General features: G+C 42.0%; 1 protein-coding gene across 1 annotated transcript; it reads right to left on the bottom strand.

Annotated features, from left to right (window-relative positions):
* Positions 1-4,672: 4,672 nt before the first annotated feature.
* NPBWR1 (neuropeptides B/W receptor 1) lies at positions 4,673-5,671 on the bottom strand. Its single transcript, XM_006871859.1, has one exon. It carries the CDS (start codon positions 5,669-5,671, stop codon positions 4,673-4,675), a length of 999 nt encoding a protein of 332 aa, XP_006871921.1.
* Positions 5,672-22,225: the final 16,554 nt, after the last annotated feature.

Raw genomic sequence — 22,225 nt, forward strand, 5'->3', positions numbered from 1 at the left:
TGTTTTTACCAACTATTTGTGATTACTGTTCAGCATTCATAAATGGTTAAATCCCTTGCTCTTAAGGACACTAAAAATCTCTCTTACCTCTGGACCCATAACACAAAGTTCCACCTGCTCTCCTCATTGTTTGTGTGTGTGTGTGTGTGTGTGTGTGTGAGTGAGTCGGGGTGGTGAGGAATGGTGATCTGGTTAGTGTGATCATTGCCTCTGTGCCTGCCAGAGCCAAGTTCCCAGGCCCTGGATGGGGGTAAGGCTCTTTAGTACACCTTGGAATTGAGTGGGATCACTTTCCATTCACACAGTTTCTGTTAAAGGATCCAGATTTCACAAAAAGATGTCAACCTCCCTCCTCTTCAGTGTCCATGGGTGTTGATGAGGAATGCAGCTCACCTGCTTACCCTCCCATTGCCTTTCCTTACCTATCCCCATGTTTCCATCCCCCCACCCCTCAACCCTAATTGGTCAAAAGAGAAGTATTGCTCTGGGGCCTGTGAGAAGCATTCAGTTCATCCATTGGCAGATTTTCTAAAAAGGAATCAGTGATGGGTACTTTTCTGTGTCAAATTGGTAAGGCCAGAATACCCAATTACTCAACCAAAATGCTAATCTAGATGTGTGGTGTGAAGAAATTCTGTAGCTGTGGTATCTATATATAATCAGTTGACATTCAGTAAAGATATTACTCTTGACCTTAAGGGTCATGCAAATATTCTCCTATGGAAGAAATTCTGCCTGTGGACAGCAATAGCAGCTCTTGCTAGAGAATATCCAGCCATCCTGTCAGTCCCGCCAACTTCTAGCATCTCATAAGCCAATTTCTTGAAATAAATCTCTTAATATATAGATATTCTGCTGGTTTTGCTTGATACAATGTTATTTAAATTTTATTTCCTTTCTTTTTTAATTTATATAATCTGATGTCTGTATGTACTCTTAAAATATATGCTACAAATAAGCATCTGACTCTTGCCTTAAATTTAAATAACTGCCATCCATGTCAAAACTCGGTTCTATATCAACAGAGTCATGATGCTCTGCTCTAAGTGGTGTACTTGGGGCACCCCTCCATGGGCCCAGCATAGAGATTACAGGGCAATGGTGTCTGGACATTTTGAGCAATGCAACCAACTGTGTTCTTGAGACTGTTATTCTTATATTGTCTGACGTTAGCTGCTGTTGAGTCACACAACTCATCATGATCCCATGCACAATGAAACAAAATGCCCAGGCTCCATCTGGAAGCTCTAATAAAACCTGTTCAGAATTACAGCAACATGCAAGTCTCCACTGACAGATGGAGTTTTATGTGTCAACTTGGTAAGACCAGAGTCCCTACCCATACTATGAAAGGAGCATCCTCACATGAAGCACTCCATGATCTTTTCCTTAGTTAGCATGGGTGAATAAAGTGACCACCACCCACAGCAGGACACTGTTTGTTGTTGCTGTTTCCCCCAGCATGTTGTCTAGAAGAGGAGAGGTTTCCTAGCTGAGAAATACTGCTTTGCACATATTTCTGTCGTCTGTGCATCTTGCTAACTGAAACAGCAGTATGAATGTTAGTAATTCCAGTAATTTCTCTTACCTTCCACACAAGCGGCTCAAATATTCAAGAAACAGGTTTGTGATTGAACTGTAAGCACTTACCACGCTCTGCCAAACATAAGTTCTAGAAGAATCTTTGTGTGAACTAGCAGGTTTGAACATTTTCACAGTCAAAATAAAATGGGGGATGCGGGCTCTCATTCTCAATTCTGTCTGGTCAAATATTTCTCTTTATTCATGACTTAGCCACTAGATACCTTTCAATTAAGGCAGAGATTAATAATGTACAACTACTACATTATTATGGGCCCCATGTTCTCAAGAAACAGAATGTTCAATGATCACACAGAATGTTTCAGCTTTTATTTTAGAGTGAGCTGCTCTGCAGTGGGAAAACAGGGTTAAGTAGATATATTACATAACTGTACTAAGTTAAGTGAAACCAAATAAATATTTTAAATCTCAGAAATCAAAACTCACAGGAAGACTGTAAGAATTCAACACAGAACTACAACCTTTGCAGTACAATAATCTACTTTCTGCAAAAACAGTTTGGATACTTATTCAAACTACTACCTAAGGCATGAGACCTACAATTTGGACTTACACATGCTAATACAAAGAGCAAAAACCTGGAAATGCAATAATTTCTCAAAAAATTTTGAAAAACTAGCATGAAACTGAGCCTCAGAGTTCTATTTCATGACACACATCTACTAAGATGCCAGTCTCTGGCTTACTATGGATGACACAGTAGTGTCAGGCTGATGTGTTCCCACTTTATGGATGCCGAAACAGCTCCAGATTCCATCTGTGAGTTACGGAGATACGGATCACCCACCTCTCCCGCCAGCATTCAGGGCTGTTCATGCACAGCTACTAAATTCACGAAAACAGATGGACTCTAGATGATCACACCTGGCTATATGTGTGAGGTCCTAAATGTCCACTCTGCTCTCTGTCCATCATCTTAGGTGATCTGCAGTTACTTGAAAATAACACTTCCGTTTACAAAAAAAAATTCTACAAAAGAATTTTGTGATCCATAAAGAAATCAGTGAAATGCTTCCTAGAAATTTGAAAGATTCTAAAAGGAATTCCAAAGAGACCCTGAAGGGCCCTAACAACAAACTCTTCAAATATAATGATGTCCACTTCAAAATGCACTGAGAATGCAAAGCCTAATTTTGAGCTATCACTATTACCACCTAAAGCAGAAGGTTTTCACATTTACATTTTCTAAATTGATAACTATGAATTATCTTAATACTCCTAATCACATTAAAGGCTAAAAAAGTATCTATGATTTACCTAAATCCTTTCCCCCCACCCAAGGGAGATTTTTTTCCCTCTCACAAAAAATTTTTAAATATTTTGAACATGATTAACTGACAAACTGATAATGTCTATCAAACAAACTTAACAAATCATTCACTCTTTCTTATACACAGTACTGGGCCTTGCAAGAAGATACAAACACTTTCTGAAAATTCCACTTCTGCTTGGAAATCACCCAGAGAAAAATGCCTCTTACAACACCATGCTGGTCATTGATAGTCTTATGAAGCTCTGCCCTTATGTCTGAGATGTAATCCATGGCATATGCTTAGAGAGGCCCAAGGGTCAGCCCTCTCTCTTAATCCATTGTAGAGATAAAATAGAGTGCTGGCCAGCCTACTCTGTGAGATCAGAGCCAGACATATACCAAGTTTACCCCGAATACTAGGTATCTTCTGTTGTTGTTAAGTCCTGTGGAGTAGTTTCCAACTCATAGCAAGCCTGTAGGATTAAGATATATGAAAAGGACTTCACTAGGTCATCAGAGAAAATGAGAGGAAGGGGAAGAAGTATACCGGAGAAAGGGAATGAGAAAGCAAGTTGATATGCATTGATTTTCATATTATCCATTCTGAAGAGAACTTGTGAGAATATATACGTATATTACTTATAAAGTTCACAGTCATGAAATACACTGACACAAAGACTTACAACTAACTGGTCCGAGTCTGATGAGAGGTGGATTTGAACAAAGAAAGGAGCTATAACTTAACCTAAAGTTGTCCAGGTCAGGTTCGCAGATGCTCCCCACCGCAGCAGATTTCCCTAGGATGGCCAGCGGTGAGAATCTGGTTCCTCCAGGGGGCGCAAGAACCGCGCGTCTGTTGCCTCCTCATAGCAGGACCTTCTAGAGCCTGGCACGCTGAATTCACTAGGAGTTTATGGGTCTTGGAACATTTCCAGGCTAGGGCTTGGGTAGGAAAGGAGAAAAGCAAAGAAAGAAGGCCCCTTCACTTCACCCCCACACCTGCTTTACGGCTTGAGCAGCTTAACAGCGCTCTACACACACATACATTAGGCCTGAGCAGCCTGAGCAGAGCTCTCTGCGCTTCTCCCAAGGGAAAACACAGAACCAAAGTCGCCTTGACCTCCTTCTCCAGCGGTTGCTGTTGTGTTGTTATGTGGGTTCAAACTCATAGCGACCCTATATAGAGTTTGCGAGGAGTGACTGATGGGTTTGAATCTTGCAGTTAACAGTACAGTGCTTATGCTACAGCGCTGGGGGTGGGGGGGGTGGCTGTGGCGTGGGGTAGAAGAGACAGGGGATCGCGCCATCTACTAGCTGAAGCAAAAGCAGAAGGTATTTGCTGCGGGTCAATTTAAAGCAAAGTGCTGAGGCAATCTTGGAACCTAGACAACGTTCAGCCAGCAGAGGGCTTCCTGTAAAGCACTCCGTGGAGACCTCAGAGGTGGGAGAGAGGTACAGGGATGTTCCAGTGATGGTGACTACTACCCCTTTCCTCTCCTCAATTCCCACAGTGCCAAGCACTGGGGCCAGGTCCATGCCCCTCAGTTTTAGAAATCAGTCAATAGGTGTTAGCAGCCGAAGTTTGCGTTGAGTATATGCATTCTTTTCAGGACTCTGCAAAACCAAATCACAGCCCTGGCTCAGAGTTTCAGATGCAATAAATAGATCTGGAGTGGGGCTTAAGAACATGCATCTCTAGTAGGTTTCAAAAGGATGTAGATGTTGTAAACCAGGACAGCTCTTTGGGAATCGAGTTCCTGCTCCTCCTAAGAGGCACGTGTCCCAGGCCGATGGGCCAGGGACCAGGCTACAGAGGCTTCAGGACGCTGTGCGGCACGCCAACAGCTGGTTGAGGCTTCTGCGGAAGTTGTCGTCTAGAAAGGCGTAGAGGAAAGGGTTGAGGCAACTATTGGCATAGCTCAGGCTAGTGATGAAGTAGGACATTGCAACGATGAGTGGTGTCTGTGGGAGGTCGGTGGTAAGCGCCACCACGGTGCTCAAGTGGTAGGGAGTCCAACAGAGTAGGCACACGGCCAGGATAGCCACCACCAGTATGGTCACCCGCTTCTTTGCACGGTCCAAGGCCTTGGCATGGCTGTCCAGACGCATGGAGCGCAGCCGGCACAACAGGGAGGTGTAGAGGGCGCAGATGGCGGTCACTGGGAGGGCAAAGCCCAGTACCAGCGTGTAGAGGCGGCTAGCGCGCCACCACCAGGCCTCGGGTTGTGGGAAGATCAGCACGCACTGACGCCGTCCCTGTTCGTTATCTATTCGTGCGAACACTGCGAAGGGCAGCACGACGAGAGTGACAAAGACCCACACCGCCAGACTCACGACGCGCGCAGAGCCATAAGAGCGGCGGGCTACGCGGCGAGATTTGGCGGTGGCTAGCACCACTAGGTAACGGTCAGCGCTCATGACCGTGAGGAAGTAAAGGCTAGAGAAGGTGTTATATTGGTCGATGGCCACGATCAGCTTGCACATGAGCTCCCCGAAAGGCCACTGGCTCAGCAGGAAATCAGCAATGTTGATGGGCAGCACAAGCGTAAAGAGCTCGTCTGCGATGGCCAGGTTGAGGATGAACAGATTGGTGACGGTCCTCCGTCGCGGCGCCCGCAACAGCACAAACAGCACTGCGGAGTTGCCCGCCAGCCCCACAGCACAGATCAACGTGTACACTACCGGCACCGCCACTGCCAACGGCGGCGGCAACGGCGGTGGCAGCGGCGGCAGGCTAGACGTGTTGGGGCAGCCTGGAGTGGGGCCAGGGTCAGACGCGTTGGCCAGCTCAGGCTCGGAGGACGATGCGTTGTACATTTCGCGGGTGGGTCGGGTCCCGAACCTGCTCCTGAGTGCTGGTGGCAGCGCTCCTAGGACCTTCCTAACACTCCGCGGAAAGGAGTGTTCTTGACCACCCCCGACGCGCCGTCGCTGCCACTTGGGGGCTGGAAATCGGAATAGAACGCACAGGCTTTAGGAAGGGATGTAGTTCAGAGGGCGACAGGTGGCGCCCCAAGCCCTCTCCTATGTGATAGCTTTCTGGAGATATCTCGTTCCATTCAATTAGTTTGACTGTAATAAATGAAGTGCTAGGGAGAACAGTTAAATCTTTTAGTTAAAATACAAACAGTTAATCTTTTAGTTAAAATACAAACCTATGCTCTCCAGGTTTACGACACCCTAGAGAACCCGGGTAACCCAAAATAGTTATGTGATGGCAAGCTTCATTTCCCCTGGATTCCATGCACCCTGGGTAATACCAAGTTTAACAGCAATCTTACCTTAACTCCGCCGGTCAGGAAAAGGATCTGTCTTTCCTGGAGCTGTCTGGAGAGGAACCCGCTAGTCAGATCCCAGCTCTTGGTGTCGGTCCAGAAGCCGCAGCTACCTCCTCTGTGGATTCCGCGTGCGCCCCTGAGCACTGGAGAGCGCAGCCGCGACTACGTTGCTGGACACCACCTCCTGAGCTCTCGGCCCCCACCCCACACTCCCCGATAATTAAAAGAACAGCGAACTAACAGGGAGCAGCTTTACTCAAAAATTAACTTTTTTCCCCCTTAGAGAACTGTAATCTCACTCCATTTGAAGCAGTAACAACTGAGACTCCCATTTCATTTTTAAACACCATGCTCTAAATGGGCTAATGTATATTAAATTTGAATCACAGGCATAACTTGCTGCTATGTGAAGGAAAAGTTGAAAGCAACCCACAAGTTTTCTGATTGTTTTGCCTTCGCCTTGTTAGTTATTAACAAAAGATTGTTTTAGGAGACTTCAAAAAGTTCGTGGAAAAATGGAATTAAAACATAAACATAAAAATATATAAACTTTATTTCTCAACATAAGCTCTTTCAAGTTCAAGACAGTTTTATAAGCAATATTACAAGCTAGTTAGTCCTTTCCTGATAACACTGAGAGTCCTGGGAATTTACCCATTTAAATGCACTCATTTTTACATTATATTAACTGAAGAAAAATATTGTTAGGGGCCATCAAGTCAACAGCTCCCACTAATAAAACAACAGAACAAACACTGCCATCCTCACAATTATTCTCATATTTGATCCCATTGTTGCTGCCACTGTGTCAATCCATCTCTGGAATCTTCCTTTTGTTTTGCTCACCCTCCACTTATTTTTACAGGAACCCTTGTGAGTAGGATAAGTACTGGACTGCTAGCCACAAGGTAAGGGGTTCAAACCCATACGATGCTTCTTGGAAACCCTAAACAAGATTGCTATAGCCAGAACCAACTCAACAGTAAACAGCAACTAACAACAACAACTTTTTCAAGCATGATGTCCTTCTCCAGGAACAATTCCCTCCTGGCATGTCAAAGTATGAAAGATGAAGTCTTGCCATCCTTCAAAGACAGATGTGTTTTGTCTTCTGACAGTCCACTGTATATTCAACATTCAACACCATAACTCAAATGCTTCAGTTCTATGTATGGTCTTCCTTATTATTGTCCAACTTTCTCATGCATCTCAGGCAATTGAATACCACGGCATTGGCCAGGCTTACGTTCGTTAGTCCTCAAGCTGACATCTTTGCTCTTTAACATGTTAAGAGTTCTTTTGTAATAGATTTGTCTGTGATTATGCAATATATCTACTGGTTTCTTGACTGCTACTTCCATGAGCATTGATTATCCATCCAAGCAAAACAAAGTCTTTGAATACTTCAATATTTTCAGTAATATTTATTGTTGCAGGAGCTCTGGTAGCGTAGTGGTTACGAATCGGGCTGCGAACCTTAAGGTCAGCGGTTCGAAACTACCAGCCGCTCCGCGGGAGAAAGATGAGGCTTTCTACTCCCGTAAAGATTTACACCCTCGGAAACCCTGTACAGGGTCGCTATGGGTCGGAACCGACTCGACGGCACTTAACAACAACAACAATTTATTGTTGCAGTTGTGAGGATTTTTCTTTACATTGAAGTACAATCCATATTGAAGGCTGTGGTCTCTGATCTTCAGTAAGTATTTAAAGTCCTCTACACTTCCAGCTTCTCCACACTTAACAGTAAATTTCAGAGTCTCTTCTGACACCCATTTTGGTCTTTATTTCTTTCATGTCTTTACAATGTCCTTTTGCTTTATTCATGTATGATGTTCGTGATGTCATTCCATAACTGCTCTGGTCTCCAATCATTAATGTCCAATGAAACAATTTGTTCTTGAGATAGTCTCTAAATTCAGGTCGATTTACTCAAGGTCAGACTCCTGGAGTGGCACTGTAGATCAGCACTGGAATGCAAACCACAAGATTGGCAGTTCAAACCCACCAGCTCTTCTCAGAAACACTGTACAGTTATGAGTCAGAACAAACTTGACAACACTTAACAACAACACCATACTCAAGGTCATATTTAGGTTCTTGTGGACTTTAAATTTTTTATTCGGCCTGAATTTGTACATGAGCAATTAATGGCCTGTTCTACAGTCAACCCCTGACCTTATATTGGCTGATGATATGGAACTTCTCTATCATTCCTTAACACAGATGTAGTCAATTTGATTCCTGTGTATTCCATCATAGAGATCCATGTGTATAGTTGCTATTTATGTCATTGTAAAGAAATATTTGCAATAAATTAATCATTGGCCTTGCAATATCCTATCATGTAATTTCCAATATTGTTTCAACAAGGCCCCATTTTCCAACTATAGATTATTTGCTTCAAACTTTTGCATTCTAATCACTAGTAATTTATCAATACATCTTGATTGCATATTAGGTCAATTTCAGACCACTTGCTTTAGTAGTTGGTATGTAGATTTGAATTATAATGGTATTAGCTGGTCTTCCTTATTGTTGTTGTTGTTAAGTACCATTGAGTTGGTTCCGACCCATAGCGACCCTGTATAGGGTTTCCAAGGAACAGCTGGTGAGCTTGAACCACCAACCTTGCAATTCAACAGCTTTGCAGTCTGGCGCATTAACCCACAGCACCACACCAAGACTCTGGTCTTCCTTCTAGACGTTATGACTATTATCTTATTACAGACAGCACATTGTCTTGAAATGCTCTTTTTGAGTATGAGTATGAGGCTTTCTGCTCCCGTAAAGACTTACAGCCTCAGAAACCCTGTACAAGGTCGCGATGAGTCAGAACCGACTCCACGGCACACAACAACAACATTATGACTCCATTCCACTTCAATTTGTTGTTCATGGAACGATAAACCATAGGATTATCCAAATCAAAACAGTCAATACCAGTTCATTTTAATGCATTAATGCCTAGGATTTTCACCTTTATGCATTCTACTTCATGTTTGATGACTTCTAATTTTCCTAGATTCACTATTTCATACATTCCATATCTCAATTACTAATAGGTATTTGCAGCTGTTTCTTATCATTTCAAGTTGTACCCCATAAGCAAATGAAGATCTTAAAAGCTTTATTCCATCCACATCATTAAGGTCAAAACTATTTTCAGAAGGCGACTCTTCCCCAGTTGCATTTTGAGTGCCTTCCTAACTAAGGGGCTCATCTTCTGGCACTGTATCAAAAATATTCCATTGCTATTCACAAGGTTTTCAGTAGCTTGTCATTCGTGGTCTGTTTCTCCTCCTTCCTAGTCTTTCTTAGTTTGGAAGTTCCACTGAATATCTGCTGGTATTCAAAATACCAGAGACAGCTTTGAGCATCACAGCAATACAAGCTGACGGATACATGTTGGTAAATTGGTACCTTTTTAAGATTTCTTTAAGATTAAAAAACTAAAAGAAGTCAGAAGGAGCCAAATTAGGACTGTCCATGTAGGCCTATGCTTTCCCATAAAAACTCGCACAAAATTGTTCTTTTATAATGAGAGGAGTGAATAGGAACACTGTTATGATGGAAAAGGACTCTGGTTAAGCTTTCCCAGACATTTTTCTGATAAAGTTTTGACTAACTTTCTCAAACACTTCCACAATAAGCATATGTTATTTTTCTTTGGCACTCCAGAAAGTCAACAATGCCTTAAAAATCTCAAAAAACCATCACCACTACTTTGCTCTGGACCATTTCTACCTTTTGGTAGTCATTGATTTTATTGTGCTATGTTTCATCTCTTGTTTTAATTCTTCCAAGAAATGCTTTAGGATCTTAATCTCACTTGTTTAAAAATTCCACTGAAAACTCTCATCTGTAACTGATCTGGGCACAATAGTTTTGGTATCTATAGAGTGAAAAGTTGGCTCAACTTAAATTTTTTAGTCAGAATTATGAAAGCTGAACCAATTGAGATGTCTACAGTGTTAGTTATTGTTTCTGCAATTAATCATTGTTCAGCTTCCATTAGGGCATGAACTAGATGAAATTTTTCCTCACACAATGGAATTTTATGCAACACTGAAGAATAATGAGGAGTCAGCAAAACACCTTGAAACATGGTGAATACTATGCTGAGTGAAATTAGTCAATCACAAAAGGACAAATACTGTATGAGCTCATTATTATAAAAACTTGAGAAAAGATTTCTATACTAAAAGAAATAGTCTTTGATGGTTATGAGGGGTGGGTTGGAGCAGAGACTAATTCACTAGCTACAGGGTAGCCACATGTTAGCCCTGTGATGGTGAGGGAAATTCACAAGAAGGAGAATGACAGAATAATGAAGATAGGTGAAGATATCTTCACATATGCAAAAAAGAGTAGAGGTAAATAGGAATATATATAAAACCTTGGAATAATAGTGCTCTGTGCATAGATACATGGATTGAGACATAGCGTAAAGAAGGAAGAGTGGGATATATGCATACATTAATTTATACCACAAATATATGAGTTGTTGTTGCTGTTAAGTGCCGTCGAGTCAGTTCTGACCCATAGCGACCCTGAACAGGGTGTCTGAGGCTGTAAATCTTTATGGGAGCAGAAAGCTCATCTTTCTCCCACGGAGCATCTGGTAGTTTTGAACTGCTGACCCTGAGGTTCACAACCCAATTTGTAACCACTACGCTACCAGAGCTCCATAGAAAGAGCATATTTGTGCATGAGTATTTACCTTTAATGCAAGCACAACTAGAAAGAAATGTGGCAAAGCAATGTTGTTGTTGTTAGGTGCCATCAAGTCGGAACCGACTCATAGTGACCCCATGCACAGCAGAACGAAACAATGTCCGATCCTGAGCCAACCTCACTACTGCTGCCGCACTTGAGTCCATCAATGCTGCCACCTGGCCAATCTATCTTGCTGGGGGGTCTTCCTCTTTTTCTCTGACCCTCCATCTTACCAAGCATAATATTCTTCTCCAGTGATTGTTCCCTCCTGACAATATGTTCAAAGCATGAGAGACAAAGTTTAGTCATCTTGGCCTCTACATAGCACTCTGGCTGAACTTCTTCCAAAACAGATATATTGGGGGTTTTTTTTGGCAGCCCAGGGCACTTTTAGTATTCTCCTCCAACACCACAATTCAAAGGCATCAATTCTTCTACAACCTTCCTTATTCACTGTCCAGCTTTCACATGCATATGAGGTTATTGAAAATACCAGGGCTTGGGTCAGGTGTACCATAGTCTTCAAGCTGACATCTTTGCTCTTCAGCACTTTAAAAAGTTCCTGTGCAGCAGATTTGCCTAATGCAATACGTCATCTGGTCTCTTGACTGCTGCTTCTGCGAGTGTTGATAGTTGATCCAAGAAGAATGAAGTCCTTGACAACTTCAATCTTTTCTCCATTGATAAGAATGTTGTTTATTGGTCCAGTGGTGAGGATTTTCATTTTCTTGACATTGAGATGTAATCCATACTGAAGGCTGTCCTCTTTGATCTTCATCAGTAAATGTTTTAAGTCTTCTTCACTTTCAGCAAGCAAGGTTGTATCATCTGCATATCGCAGGTTGTTAATGAGTCTTCCTCAAATCTGATGCCATGTTTTTCTTCATAGAACCCAACTTCTCAGATTATTTGCTCAGCATACAGGTTGAATAAGTATGGTGAAAGAACACAACCTTGTCGCACACCTTTCCTAATTTAAAAACATTCTGTGTTCCCAAGTTCTGTTCGAACAACTGCTTCTTGGTCCAGACACAGATACCTCATAAGTACAATAAAGTGTTCTGGAATACTCATACTTCGCAATGTTGTCCATAGCTTTTCATGATCCACACAATCAAAAGACTTTGTGTAGTCAATAAAGCATAGGTAAACATCTTTCTGATATTCTCTGCTTTCAGCCAAGATCCATCAGACATCAACAATGATATTTCACGTTCCACATCCTCTTCTGAATCCAGCTTGAACCTCTGGAAGTTCTCTGTCAATGTGTGATTGTAGCCGTTTCTGTATTACCTTTAGCAAAACTTTACTCGCTTGAGATTTCAAAGTGATTGTCCGATGATTTCCGCATTCAGTTGGGTCGCCTCTCTTTGGAATGGGCACAAATATGGATCTCTTCCAATCAGTCAGCCAGATAGTTGTCTTCCAAATTTCTTGGCAGAGATGAGTGAGTGCCTCCTGTGCCGCCTCACTTTCTTAAAAGATTTCAATTTTTATTCCATCAATTCCTGGTGCCTTGTTCTTTGCCAATTCCTTCAATGCACTTTGGACTTCCTTGCTGAGTATCATTGGCTCTTGATCATATGGTACCTCTTGAAACGGTTGAACATTAACCATATCCTTTTGGTACAATGACTCTGTGTATTCCTTCCATCTTCTCTTGATGCATTCTGCATCATTCAATAATTTTCCCAGAGAATCTTTCAATAACAGAAGTCAAGGCTTGAATTTTTTCTTCAGTTCCCCCAGCTTGAGAAATGCTGACCATGTTCTTCCCTTTTGGTTTTCTGATTCCAAATCTTTGCATATTTTATTATAGTATTTGGCTTTATCTTCTCGAGCTGATCCTTGAAATTTTCTGTTCAGCTCTTGGACTTCCTCATTTCTTCCATTTGCTTTAGCATCTCTGAGCTGGAGAGCAAGTTTCAGAGTCTCTTCTGACATCCATTTTGATCTTTTCCTTCTTTCTTGTCTTCTTAATGACTTTTGGCTCTCTTCACGTATGATGTTCTTGATATCATCCCACAACTCTTCTGGTCTTCGGTCTTTAGTGTTCAATGTATCAAATCTGTTCTTCAGATGATCTCTAAATTCAGGTGGGATAAATTCAAATCATATTTTGGCTCTCGTGGACTTGTTTTCATTTTCTTCAGCTTCAGTTAGAATTTGCATATGAGTAATTGATGGTCTGTTCCACTGTCTGCCCCTAGCCTTGTTTTCACTGATGATATGGAGCTTTTCTATCTTCTCTTTCCATAGATATAGTCAACTTGATTTCTATGTGTTCCATCTGGCAAGGTCCATGCATATAGTTGTCTATTATGCTGTCTAAAGAAGGTATTTGAAATATACAAATCATTGGTTTTGCAGAATTCTATCATGTATTCTCCAGCATCATTTCTATCACCAAGGCCATATTTTCCAACTACTGGTCCTTCCTCTTTGCTGCCAACCTTTGCATTGCAATCACCAGTAATGAGCAATACATCTTGATTGCATGTTTGATCTAATTCAGATTGAAGAAGTTGGTAGAATTCTTATATTTCATCCTCACTGGCTTTAGTGGTTGGTGCATAAATTTGAATAATAGTAGTATTAACTGGACTTCCTTGTAGGTTCATGGATATTATCCTATCACTTACAGCACTGTACCTCATGACTGATCTGGATATGTTCTTTTTGACGATGAATGCAGCACCATTCCTTTTTAATTTGTCATTCCCTGCATAGTAAGCAACATGGCTGCCAGATTCAAAATGGCCATTACCAGTCCATTTCAGCTCACTAATGCCTAATATATTGATGTTGATGTGTTCCATTTCATTTTTAACAACTTCCAATTTTCCCAGATTCATACTTCGTACATTCCATGTTCTGATTTTCAATGGATGTTTACAGCTGTTTCTCTTCATTTTGAGTTGTGTCCCATCAGCAAATGTAGGTTCTGTGGGCTTTTCTCCCACGAGCTTAACTCCATTCATGTCATCATGGTCAACTCTACTTTGAGGAGGCATCTCTTCCCCAGTTCCATTTTCAGTGCCTTGCAACCTGAGGAACTCATTTTCCGGCCCTGTATCTGACAGTGTTTCTCTCCTATTCATAAGGTTTTCAGTGACTAACGATTGATTCGGAAGTAGTCCATCACTCTTTCTTCCTAGTCTGTCTTTGTCTGGAAGCTCATCTGATACCTGTCCACCATGGGTGACCCTGCCGGTTATTTAAAATACCGGTGGCATAGCCCTCAGAATCACAGCAACTCAAGCCATCACAGCATGACAGACAGACTAGTGGTGGCCATTTGGTTTTATGTCGAAACAGTCACTTTAAATTTCGATATCAATCCTGATACAATCAAGATGTTCTCTCCCACGATGGCAGCTCCGGGAATAGCTGAGCAGCTTGAATTAGAAAGCAATAGATTTCTGGATTCTCCTAAAATTCCCCTAGCTGTAAGCCCTCCAATCCTCCAAATATTCCTTTATATGTGTTTCAGAGTTTCATCACCATCCCCTGAGCCTGCTTGGCCCAGTATTCCATGTTGTTATTGACAGGGCTCCTCACTGCACATCTACCCGATCCGCCATCTTGATTTAAGTAAAGCATATAGCAGGCAAAATGATGAAAATTTCCTAGATATTATCAAACATTTTAATGCAATGAGTTGATGGACCTGGGGGCTTAGGACCATAGTCTTAGGAGACACCATCATCAATTGGTATAATATAGTTTGCAAAGACAGTGCTGTACATCCTGCTTGGGTGAGTAATATTTGTGATTTTAAAAGCTCATGAGAGTCCAGGTAAGGTACAGCTATTGTTGTCTCCATGTGCAGAAGAAAGAAGAGTGGTAAGAACTGAAGAAGCTTGCAATCAATTAGTTCATTGGACTAATGGAACATGTGAACATCAGTCTCCACAATTCTGAGACCAGAAGAACTAGATGGTGCCCAGCTACCACTACCAACTACCCTGATAGGGACCACATTAGAGAGTCACTGATAAGAGTGGGGGAAAATGTGGAGCAAAACTTAAAATTATTTAATGATAATTTTAAAAATGGGTTAACTGATCAGAAAGAGACTGAGATATATGAACATAAGTGGAATCCTGATTCCCATCCAGAATCTTCTGAGGTGGGACATTTCTACTTGAAAGGACAAGCAGATCAGTCTGGTACCGCTAGAAGAACAGAAGATACTTCTTGAAAGAAAGACCAGTAGGAAAAATCAAAAACAATAATAGCAGTCCAATTGACTACTACAAGAACAAGCAAGTTGTTTCCCAAAGAGTCATGAAGGCAAGTGGTCAGGTCCCCTCAAGGCAAATTTCCTTCCAAGACTGAAACTCAATTAGAATACACTAGCAGGCATGTGGTTCTGCTGCTGACCATGTTGGTCACCGATAAGGGGAAGTGGGGGAAAAACAGAAATGAAGTTGTGAACTAAGTCTGACCACATTCAATGTTGTTGTTGGTAAGTGCCGTCAAGTTGGTTCCAACCCATAACAACCCTGTATAGGGTTTCGGAGGAGCACCTGGTAAGCTTGAACCGCCAATCTTGCAGTTCATATGGCTTTTCAAACTGACACATTAACCCACAGAGCCACACCAGGACTCCACACATTCATCAGACTCCTGTTAACCTGAATTGAGACCTGGTTAACCAGCAGTATGATGAGACCTGGGGACTCCTGGGCCCAGGAGCAGGGACATGGCCCCAGAGGACTAGAATGGTTTGTGAAACCTGCAGCTGATATGAAGTGAGGGGAGATGCACAAGAACACCCACACTTGCAGATAGTACCCATTTGACCTGGCATCAATGGCTGGATGATCAGAACATGACTAGAAGAAGAAAGAAGAGGAACAACAACACACACACACACACAAAGAAAACCAGAAAGAAAGAGTAACCCACTACAAGTGGATGAACTTGACCTATGCTTGTGGATGCTGTATGACAAAGAAGCAGACAAATCTCTACATTGAGGATCATTCCCATCCCCTTGGTATACAGGGTCAACAGGGAAGGAGAACTTAGACATTGGCTACCCAAAATGGGGGAACTACAAAAGCAAGAAGTGACTGGCTTACAAGCTTTCAATAAGGAACCTAGCTCCACAGGATACAGAGAAAGGTAGCTTCTCCACTGAATTTTTTCTAACCTGTCTAGATGGCTTGATAAAAGGTGAGGGGGAAAGGACTCCTGTGGTTCAATAGGAAATGATTGATATCAGATCCGACAGTGAGTGTTGGAAAGGTAAATGTAAATGTTTGGTAAGAAAAGTAGGAGAGTGGCTGATTTTGCAGTCCAGGAGCAGAGATTCCTGGAACCATCAAGGGAGAAAAGCGAAGTACAACACCTTGTCCAGGGAGGCAGTGACACTAGGGATGGAGGCAGAGATAATGACATGGACAGAAGGAATGGCTGGGGACTCTGAACTCAGGGAGGGAGAGGGGCTATGCGCTGGTGGCCAGGAGGCAGGCATGTAGGGGTACCTTTTGGTTGTTTGATGATGCATGCAGGGGACTGTGATCATTGCAATGAAACAAAACATGATAGGATGAATGTAAAGATAATGTTCACCTATGTAAACTAACACATAATTAACAATAAAATCCTCAGAATAGAGTTGACCTTAATAATGATGATGGAGCACAGCTTTTGGAACCTTCAATTACTGATTGGGCACAACTCACAATGAAAAGTAATATCTATCAATAATCACCCCCTCTAAAACTGAAACTCAAAGGGAACACATTAGCAGGCATGTAAACTTGCTGGTACCACATTGGTCTACTGGTGAGTTGAAGAGGGGGAAAGGCAGCAATGAAGAAATCGGCTGAGTTCAACCATGTTCCATAGATTCCTGTTGACCTGGAGATGAGAGAGAGATGAGGAAGGGCTGGTTGATTCAAAGTGTGCTGAGATTTGGGGACACCTGAGCCCATGGACAAGGACATAGCCACAGAGGGCTACAGCTGAGAGTGAAGCATCCAGCTGATATGAAGTGAGGAGAGACGCACTAGAACACCCAAAGTTGCAGATAGTATCCATTTGACCTAGCCTTGATGGCTTGATAATCAGAACTCAATTAGAGGAAGATTAAAAAAAGAAAATTTTTTTTGATAAAGGAAATGAGGGTAACTTGCTACAATTTGATGAACTTGACCTATACTCATGGAGATAGTAGCTCAAAATACCAACAGAGAGGGGAGGAGTCTTCACATCAAGAATCAATGCTATCGTCTCTGTATATAGGGTAGATAGGGATGTGCAACTTAGACATTGGCTACCTAAAATGAGGGGTGATAAAGGTTTGAAGTGACTGGCTTACAAGGTTTCAAGAGAGAGTTTAGTTTAAGAGTGGGTGAGGGAAGATAGAGTCCCCACTGAATAGTTTTCATCTTGTATAGATGGGTCTGATAAAAAGAGATGGGGATGATTTAATAGTGAGTAATTGTTGTTGTTGTTAGGTGCCATTGATTTTATACCAACACATAGCAATTGTTGCGGACGGACCGTGTAAGACTGGTCAGAGGTTCGAGGCCCTATAGGCCCGAGTGTAACAAATGAGGCCACTGGCAGTTAATAGCAAATTGTCTTTCATCTTAATATTCAGTTATATGTATTAAATTAATACATGGAGCCTTTGATAATCCACAGATAAATGTGATATTTTCCTAAAGCCTAAGACTAAAGGTTGCAAGGTCAAGCCTTTCTCCAAAGGATTAACTAAAAACATCTTAGCTACTTCACAGTTCTTTGTTCTATAGACAAAAAAAACCATCCTCCCTAATTCTTTTCCAGGTGCAGCCCATTCACCTGGGCGTCTCGAGTCCTCCTGCAGAACTGGCTTAGGAAGCTGAAGCAGCAGGACTCCACCCAAGCTTTTATCCTTATCTTTCACCTTCCCCCACCTGAGCTCAGGGGCTATAGATATGTTAATTGGGCCTGAGAATCCAAGTTGCTAGCCTGGGATTTGAACCAGTGAAGTATGATGTAAAGTTACCTGAATGTCTGGAAAAGTACTGATGTTAGCTGTATCCTGTTTTGGTCCCTCCCAGCTTGATGTGAAGCTCCTCCCCTGAATAAAGCAGAGCCCCGGGCCTCCCCAGGTGTGCATTACGGGTTGGAAGGCATGCAGTAAAGATTGCAGGGCAGTGAGTTGCTGCCTGTAGAGGCCATAATGCCTGTAGTCCCAAGCCTGCCCACCAGTGATGTATCCACCCTGGCTTTGGAGTGCCTCATTGTCTGCCTTCTTCTGTTTGTCTGTGTATTCTTTCGCTATCCCTATCGCCGCTGGATCTCCCCTCCTCGTGAACCAAACACTCATGAACAACACAACTATGTCGAGGTCAGACCCCGACAAGCAATGCTATGCACAACAGAACAAAACACTGCCTGGTCCTGGGCCAACCTCAACTGCTGCCACACTTGAGCCCATTGATGCTGCCATTTTACCAATCCATCTTGCTGGGAGTCTTCCTCTTTTTCTCTGATCTTCCACCTTACCAAACATGATATCCTTCTCCAGTGACTGGTCATTCCTGACAGTATGTCCAAAGTATGAGAGACAAAGTTTGGCTATCCTGGCCTCCAAGGAGCACTCTGGCTACATTTCTTCCAACACAGATCTATTTGTTCTTTTGGCAGCCCATGTCACTTTCAATATGACTAATTGCGACTATCACAATTGCAAAGGTAGAAGTTTTGTAACAAAAACAGGGGAGTAGTTAATATTACAGTCCAGAAACAGAGGACCCTAGGACCATCAAGGGAGAAGAGCACAAGTGGAATGGAGGACCTTATCCAGAGAAACAACAACACCAGAGATGGAGGCAGGGATTGGGACATGGAGACAGGGAACAGCTGAGGACTCTAGATTCATGGGAAGAGAGGGACTGAGAGCTAACAGCCAGAAGGCAGACTTGCAGAATGTGCCCTTTGGTAGTGTAAATTATTATATATGCCTGAGTTTTTTAAAAAAGAAAGAGCGCTAAACTGAACAGAGTAGACAACTTGGACATTGGCTACCCAAAATGGGGGTGAGGGGCTACAAAGGCAAGAAGTGACTGGCTTACAAGCTTTCAAGAGGGAACCTAGATCCAGAGGGTGTGGAGGAAGGTAGAATCTCCACTGAGTAGTATCCAATCTGTCTAGGCAGGGCTGATGAAAGGAAATGCAGATAGGTCTCTTGTGATATAATAGTGAATAATTGTTATCAGGACTGATTGTGAGGGTTGGAAATGTAAATGTTAACATTTTGTAGCAAAAGGAGGAGAGTGATTGACCTTTCAGTCTAGTAGTGGAAGTCCCTGGGACCATCAAGGGAGAAGAGCGGAGAGTGGGACCCTACCCAGAGAAGCAGTGATGCCTGAGATGGAGACAGAGATGATGACGTGGAGAGATGGAGCAGCTGGGGACTTTAGACACAGAGAGGGAGAAGGGCTGTGTGCTGATGACCGGGGGGCAGGCTTGCAGGGTATATATATCCTTTGGTTGATTGATGATGCATGGAGGGGATTGTAACCATGGCAATGAAATGATATATGACAGGATGAATGTAAGACTAATGTTCTCCCATGTAAATTATCACACAATTCACAATAAAACACCAAAAAAAAAAAAAGGCCATTATACACATGAACCTCGCCAGATGGAATATGCAGGAATCAAGTTGATTACACCTGTGGGAATAGACAACGGAGAAGCTCAATATAATCAGCCAAAACAAGACTAGGGGCTGACTGTGAAACATACCATCTGTTGCTTATATATAAGCTCAGAGCCAAAACGTGACCTTGAATATTTTGATACTGTTGTTAAGCGTCATGGAGTCGGTTCTGACTCATAATGATGCTATATAGAGTTTCTGAGACTTTTAAATCTTTTCAGGAAGCAGAAAGCCTCATTTTTCTCCCAATGAGCAGCTGGTGGGTTCAAACCACTGACCTTATAATTCAAAGTCCAGTGCTTATCCTATGAAGCTACTGTTCTCCATGACCTTGAATACATCCTATCTGAATTTAGTGACTATTTTAGCAACAGATTTGATATATTAGATGATAATGACCAAAAACCAGAAGAGTTGTGGGATGACATCAAGAACATCACACATGAAGAAACAAAAGGTCATTTGAAGACAGCATTTCTCAAGCTGAAAAACTGAAGAACAACATCAAGCCTCGGGTTGCAATATTGAAGGATTCTATGGTGGCAGGAATGAATGATGCAGGAAGCATCAAAATAAGATGAAAGGATCTTGTTTAGATGGGTCTGGTGAAAGGAGATGTGGGCAACGATTCTTATGATTCAATAGTGAGTAATTGTTATTATGACTAATTGTGACTGTCACAACTGTAAAGGTAGAAGTTTTGTAACAAAAGGTGGGGGGGACAGTTAACCTTACAGTCCAGGAACAGAGGAACTTAGGTCCATCTAGGGAGAAGAGCACAAGTGGAATGTGAGACCCTATCCAGAGAATCAGTGACACCAGAGATGGAGGCAGAGATGAGGACATGGAGAGATAGAGCAGCTGAGGACTCTAGACTCATGGAAAGAGAAAGACTGTGTGCTGGCGGCCAGGAGGCAGGCTTGCAGAATGTGCCCTTTGGTTGTTTGAATGAGTATATATTCCTTTTTTGTGTGTACATCCCACCTCCCCCCAAAAAATAAAAACAGAGGGAATAGAAGCAAATACTGTTGAATTAATTACGCACAGAGGAGATTGTTACTGCAATGAAGCGGTGGTGTAAAGCTGATGTTGTCCCATGTGAACTATAACTCAATTCACAATAAAAACTTTAAAAAAAAAAGGAAGGAAAACACAGTCACTGTACCAAAAAAGAATTAGTTGATACTCAACCATTTCAAAAGACATAATATGATCAAGAACTGATAGTACTGAAGGAAGAAGTCCAAGCTGCCCTGAAGCCATTAATGAAAAACAAACGTGCAGGAACTAATGGAATACAAATTGAAATGTTTCAACAAACTGATGCAGCACTTCAGGTACTCACTCATCTACTCATCTATACCAATAAATTTCGAAGAAAGCTACTTGGCTGACTGATTGGAAAAATCTCATATTTGTGACCATTCCAAGGAAAGGTAACCCAGCAACAAAAAAAAAATTATTTAACAAAACCATTGATATTACATGCAAGTAAATTTTTCTGAAGGTAATTAAAAAATGGTTGCAGCAGTACACTGACAAAGAGCTGCCAGAAATTCTAGTCAGATTCAGAAGAGGATGTGGCATCAGGGATATCATTGTTGATGCCCGATAGAAGTTTACTTGTGTTTTATTGACCATCCAGAGGCATTCAACTGCATGGATGATAACATGAGAAGAACAGGTATTCCAGAACACTTAATTGTGCTCATGAGGAACCTGTGCATAGACCAAGAGGCAGTTTTTAAAACAGCACATGCAGATACAGAATGGTTTAAAATCAGGAAAGTTTGTATTCTTTCACCATACTTATTAGTCTGTATGCTGAGCAAATAATTCAAGAAGCTGGATTATATGAAGAATGTAGCATCATAGCTGGAGGAACACTCATTAACATCCTATAATATGCAGATAACACAACACAACCATGCTTGCTGGAAGTGAAGAGGATTTGAAATCCTTACGGATTGTCTTAAGCTGAGTTTTCTAGAGAAGCAAATACAGTGAAACACACACACACACACACACATACACACACACACACATATATATATATATTCTCATACATACACATATCTGGTGTGGCATCATGGGTTAATGTGCTGGACTGCAAAGTCAGTTTGAACTGCAGGATCGGTGGTTCAAACTCATTAGTCACTCCTCGGAAACCCTGTACAGGGTCGCTATGAGTCAGAACTGACTAGACGATACTTAACAACAACGATAGATAGATAGATAGATAGATAGATAGATAGATAGATAGATAGATAGATAGATAGATAGATAGATAGATAGATAGATAGATAGATGTACAGAGAGAGAGAAGTTTCTTTTTAAGGACGTGATTTGCAACTGGTGAGACACATATCCCCAACGAGAGAGAAAAAGAGTCCCTCCTATGTGTCCATTATATTGGGATCAGGCCACACCCACAAGGAAGCATACCTTCAGCTGATTGACTGATCATAGCCACTAACCATAGAGCTAACAATGCCTGTATTAGGTTTCATCATCATGGGAATAAACACATCCTCACTGCTCAACCTCTGGAAATCCTGGCCTTGTCAAGTTGACACAAAACCCTAACCATTACAATTCACCCTTATCAACTTGACATCTATAAACTATATGCATAATCTCTAAGTAAAGAAAATTCTAAAGTCATACTTGTGCCTAACATGATATAACCAAAACACATAC

Source organism: Chrysochloris asiatica, unplaced genomic scaffold, assembly GCF_000296735.1.
Source record: "Chrysochloris asiatica unplaced genomic scaffold, ChrAsi1.0 scaffold00176, whole genome shotgun sequence".
Taxonomy (NCBI): Eukaryota; Metazoa; Chordata; class Mammalia; order Afrosoricida; family Chrysochloridae; genus Chrysochloris; species Chrysochloris asiatica.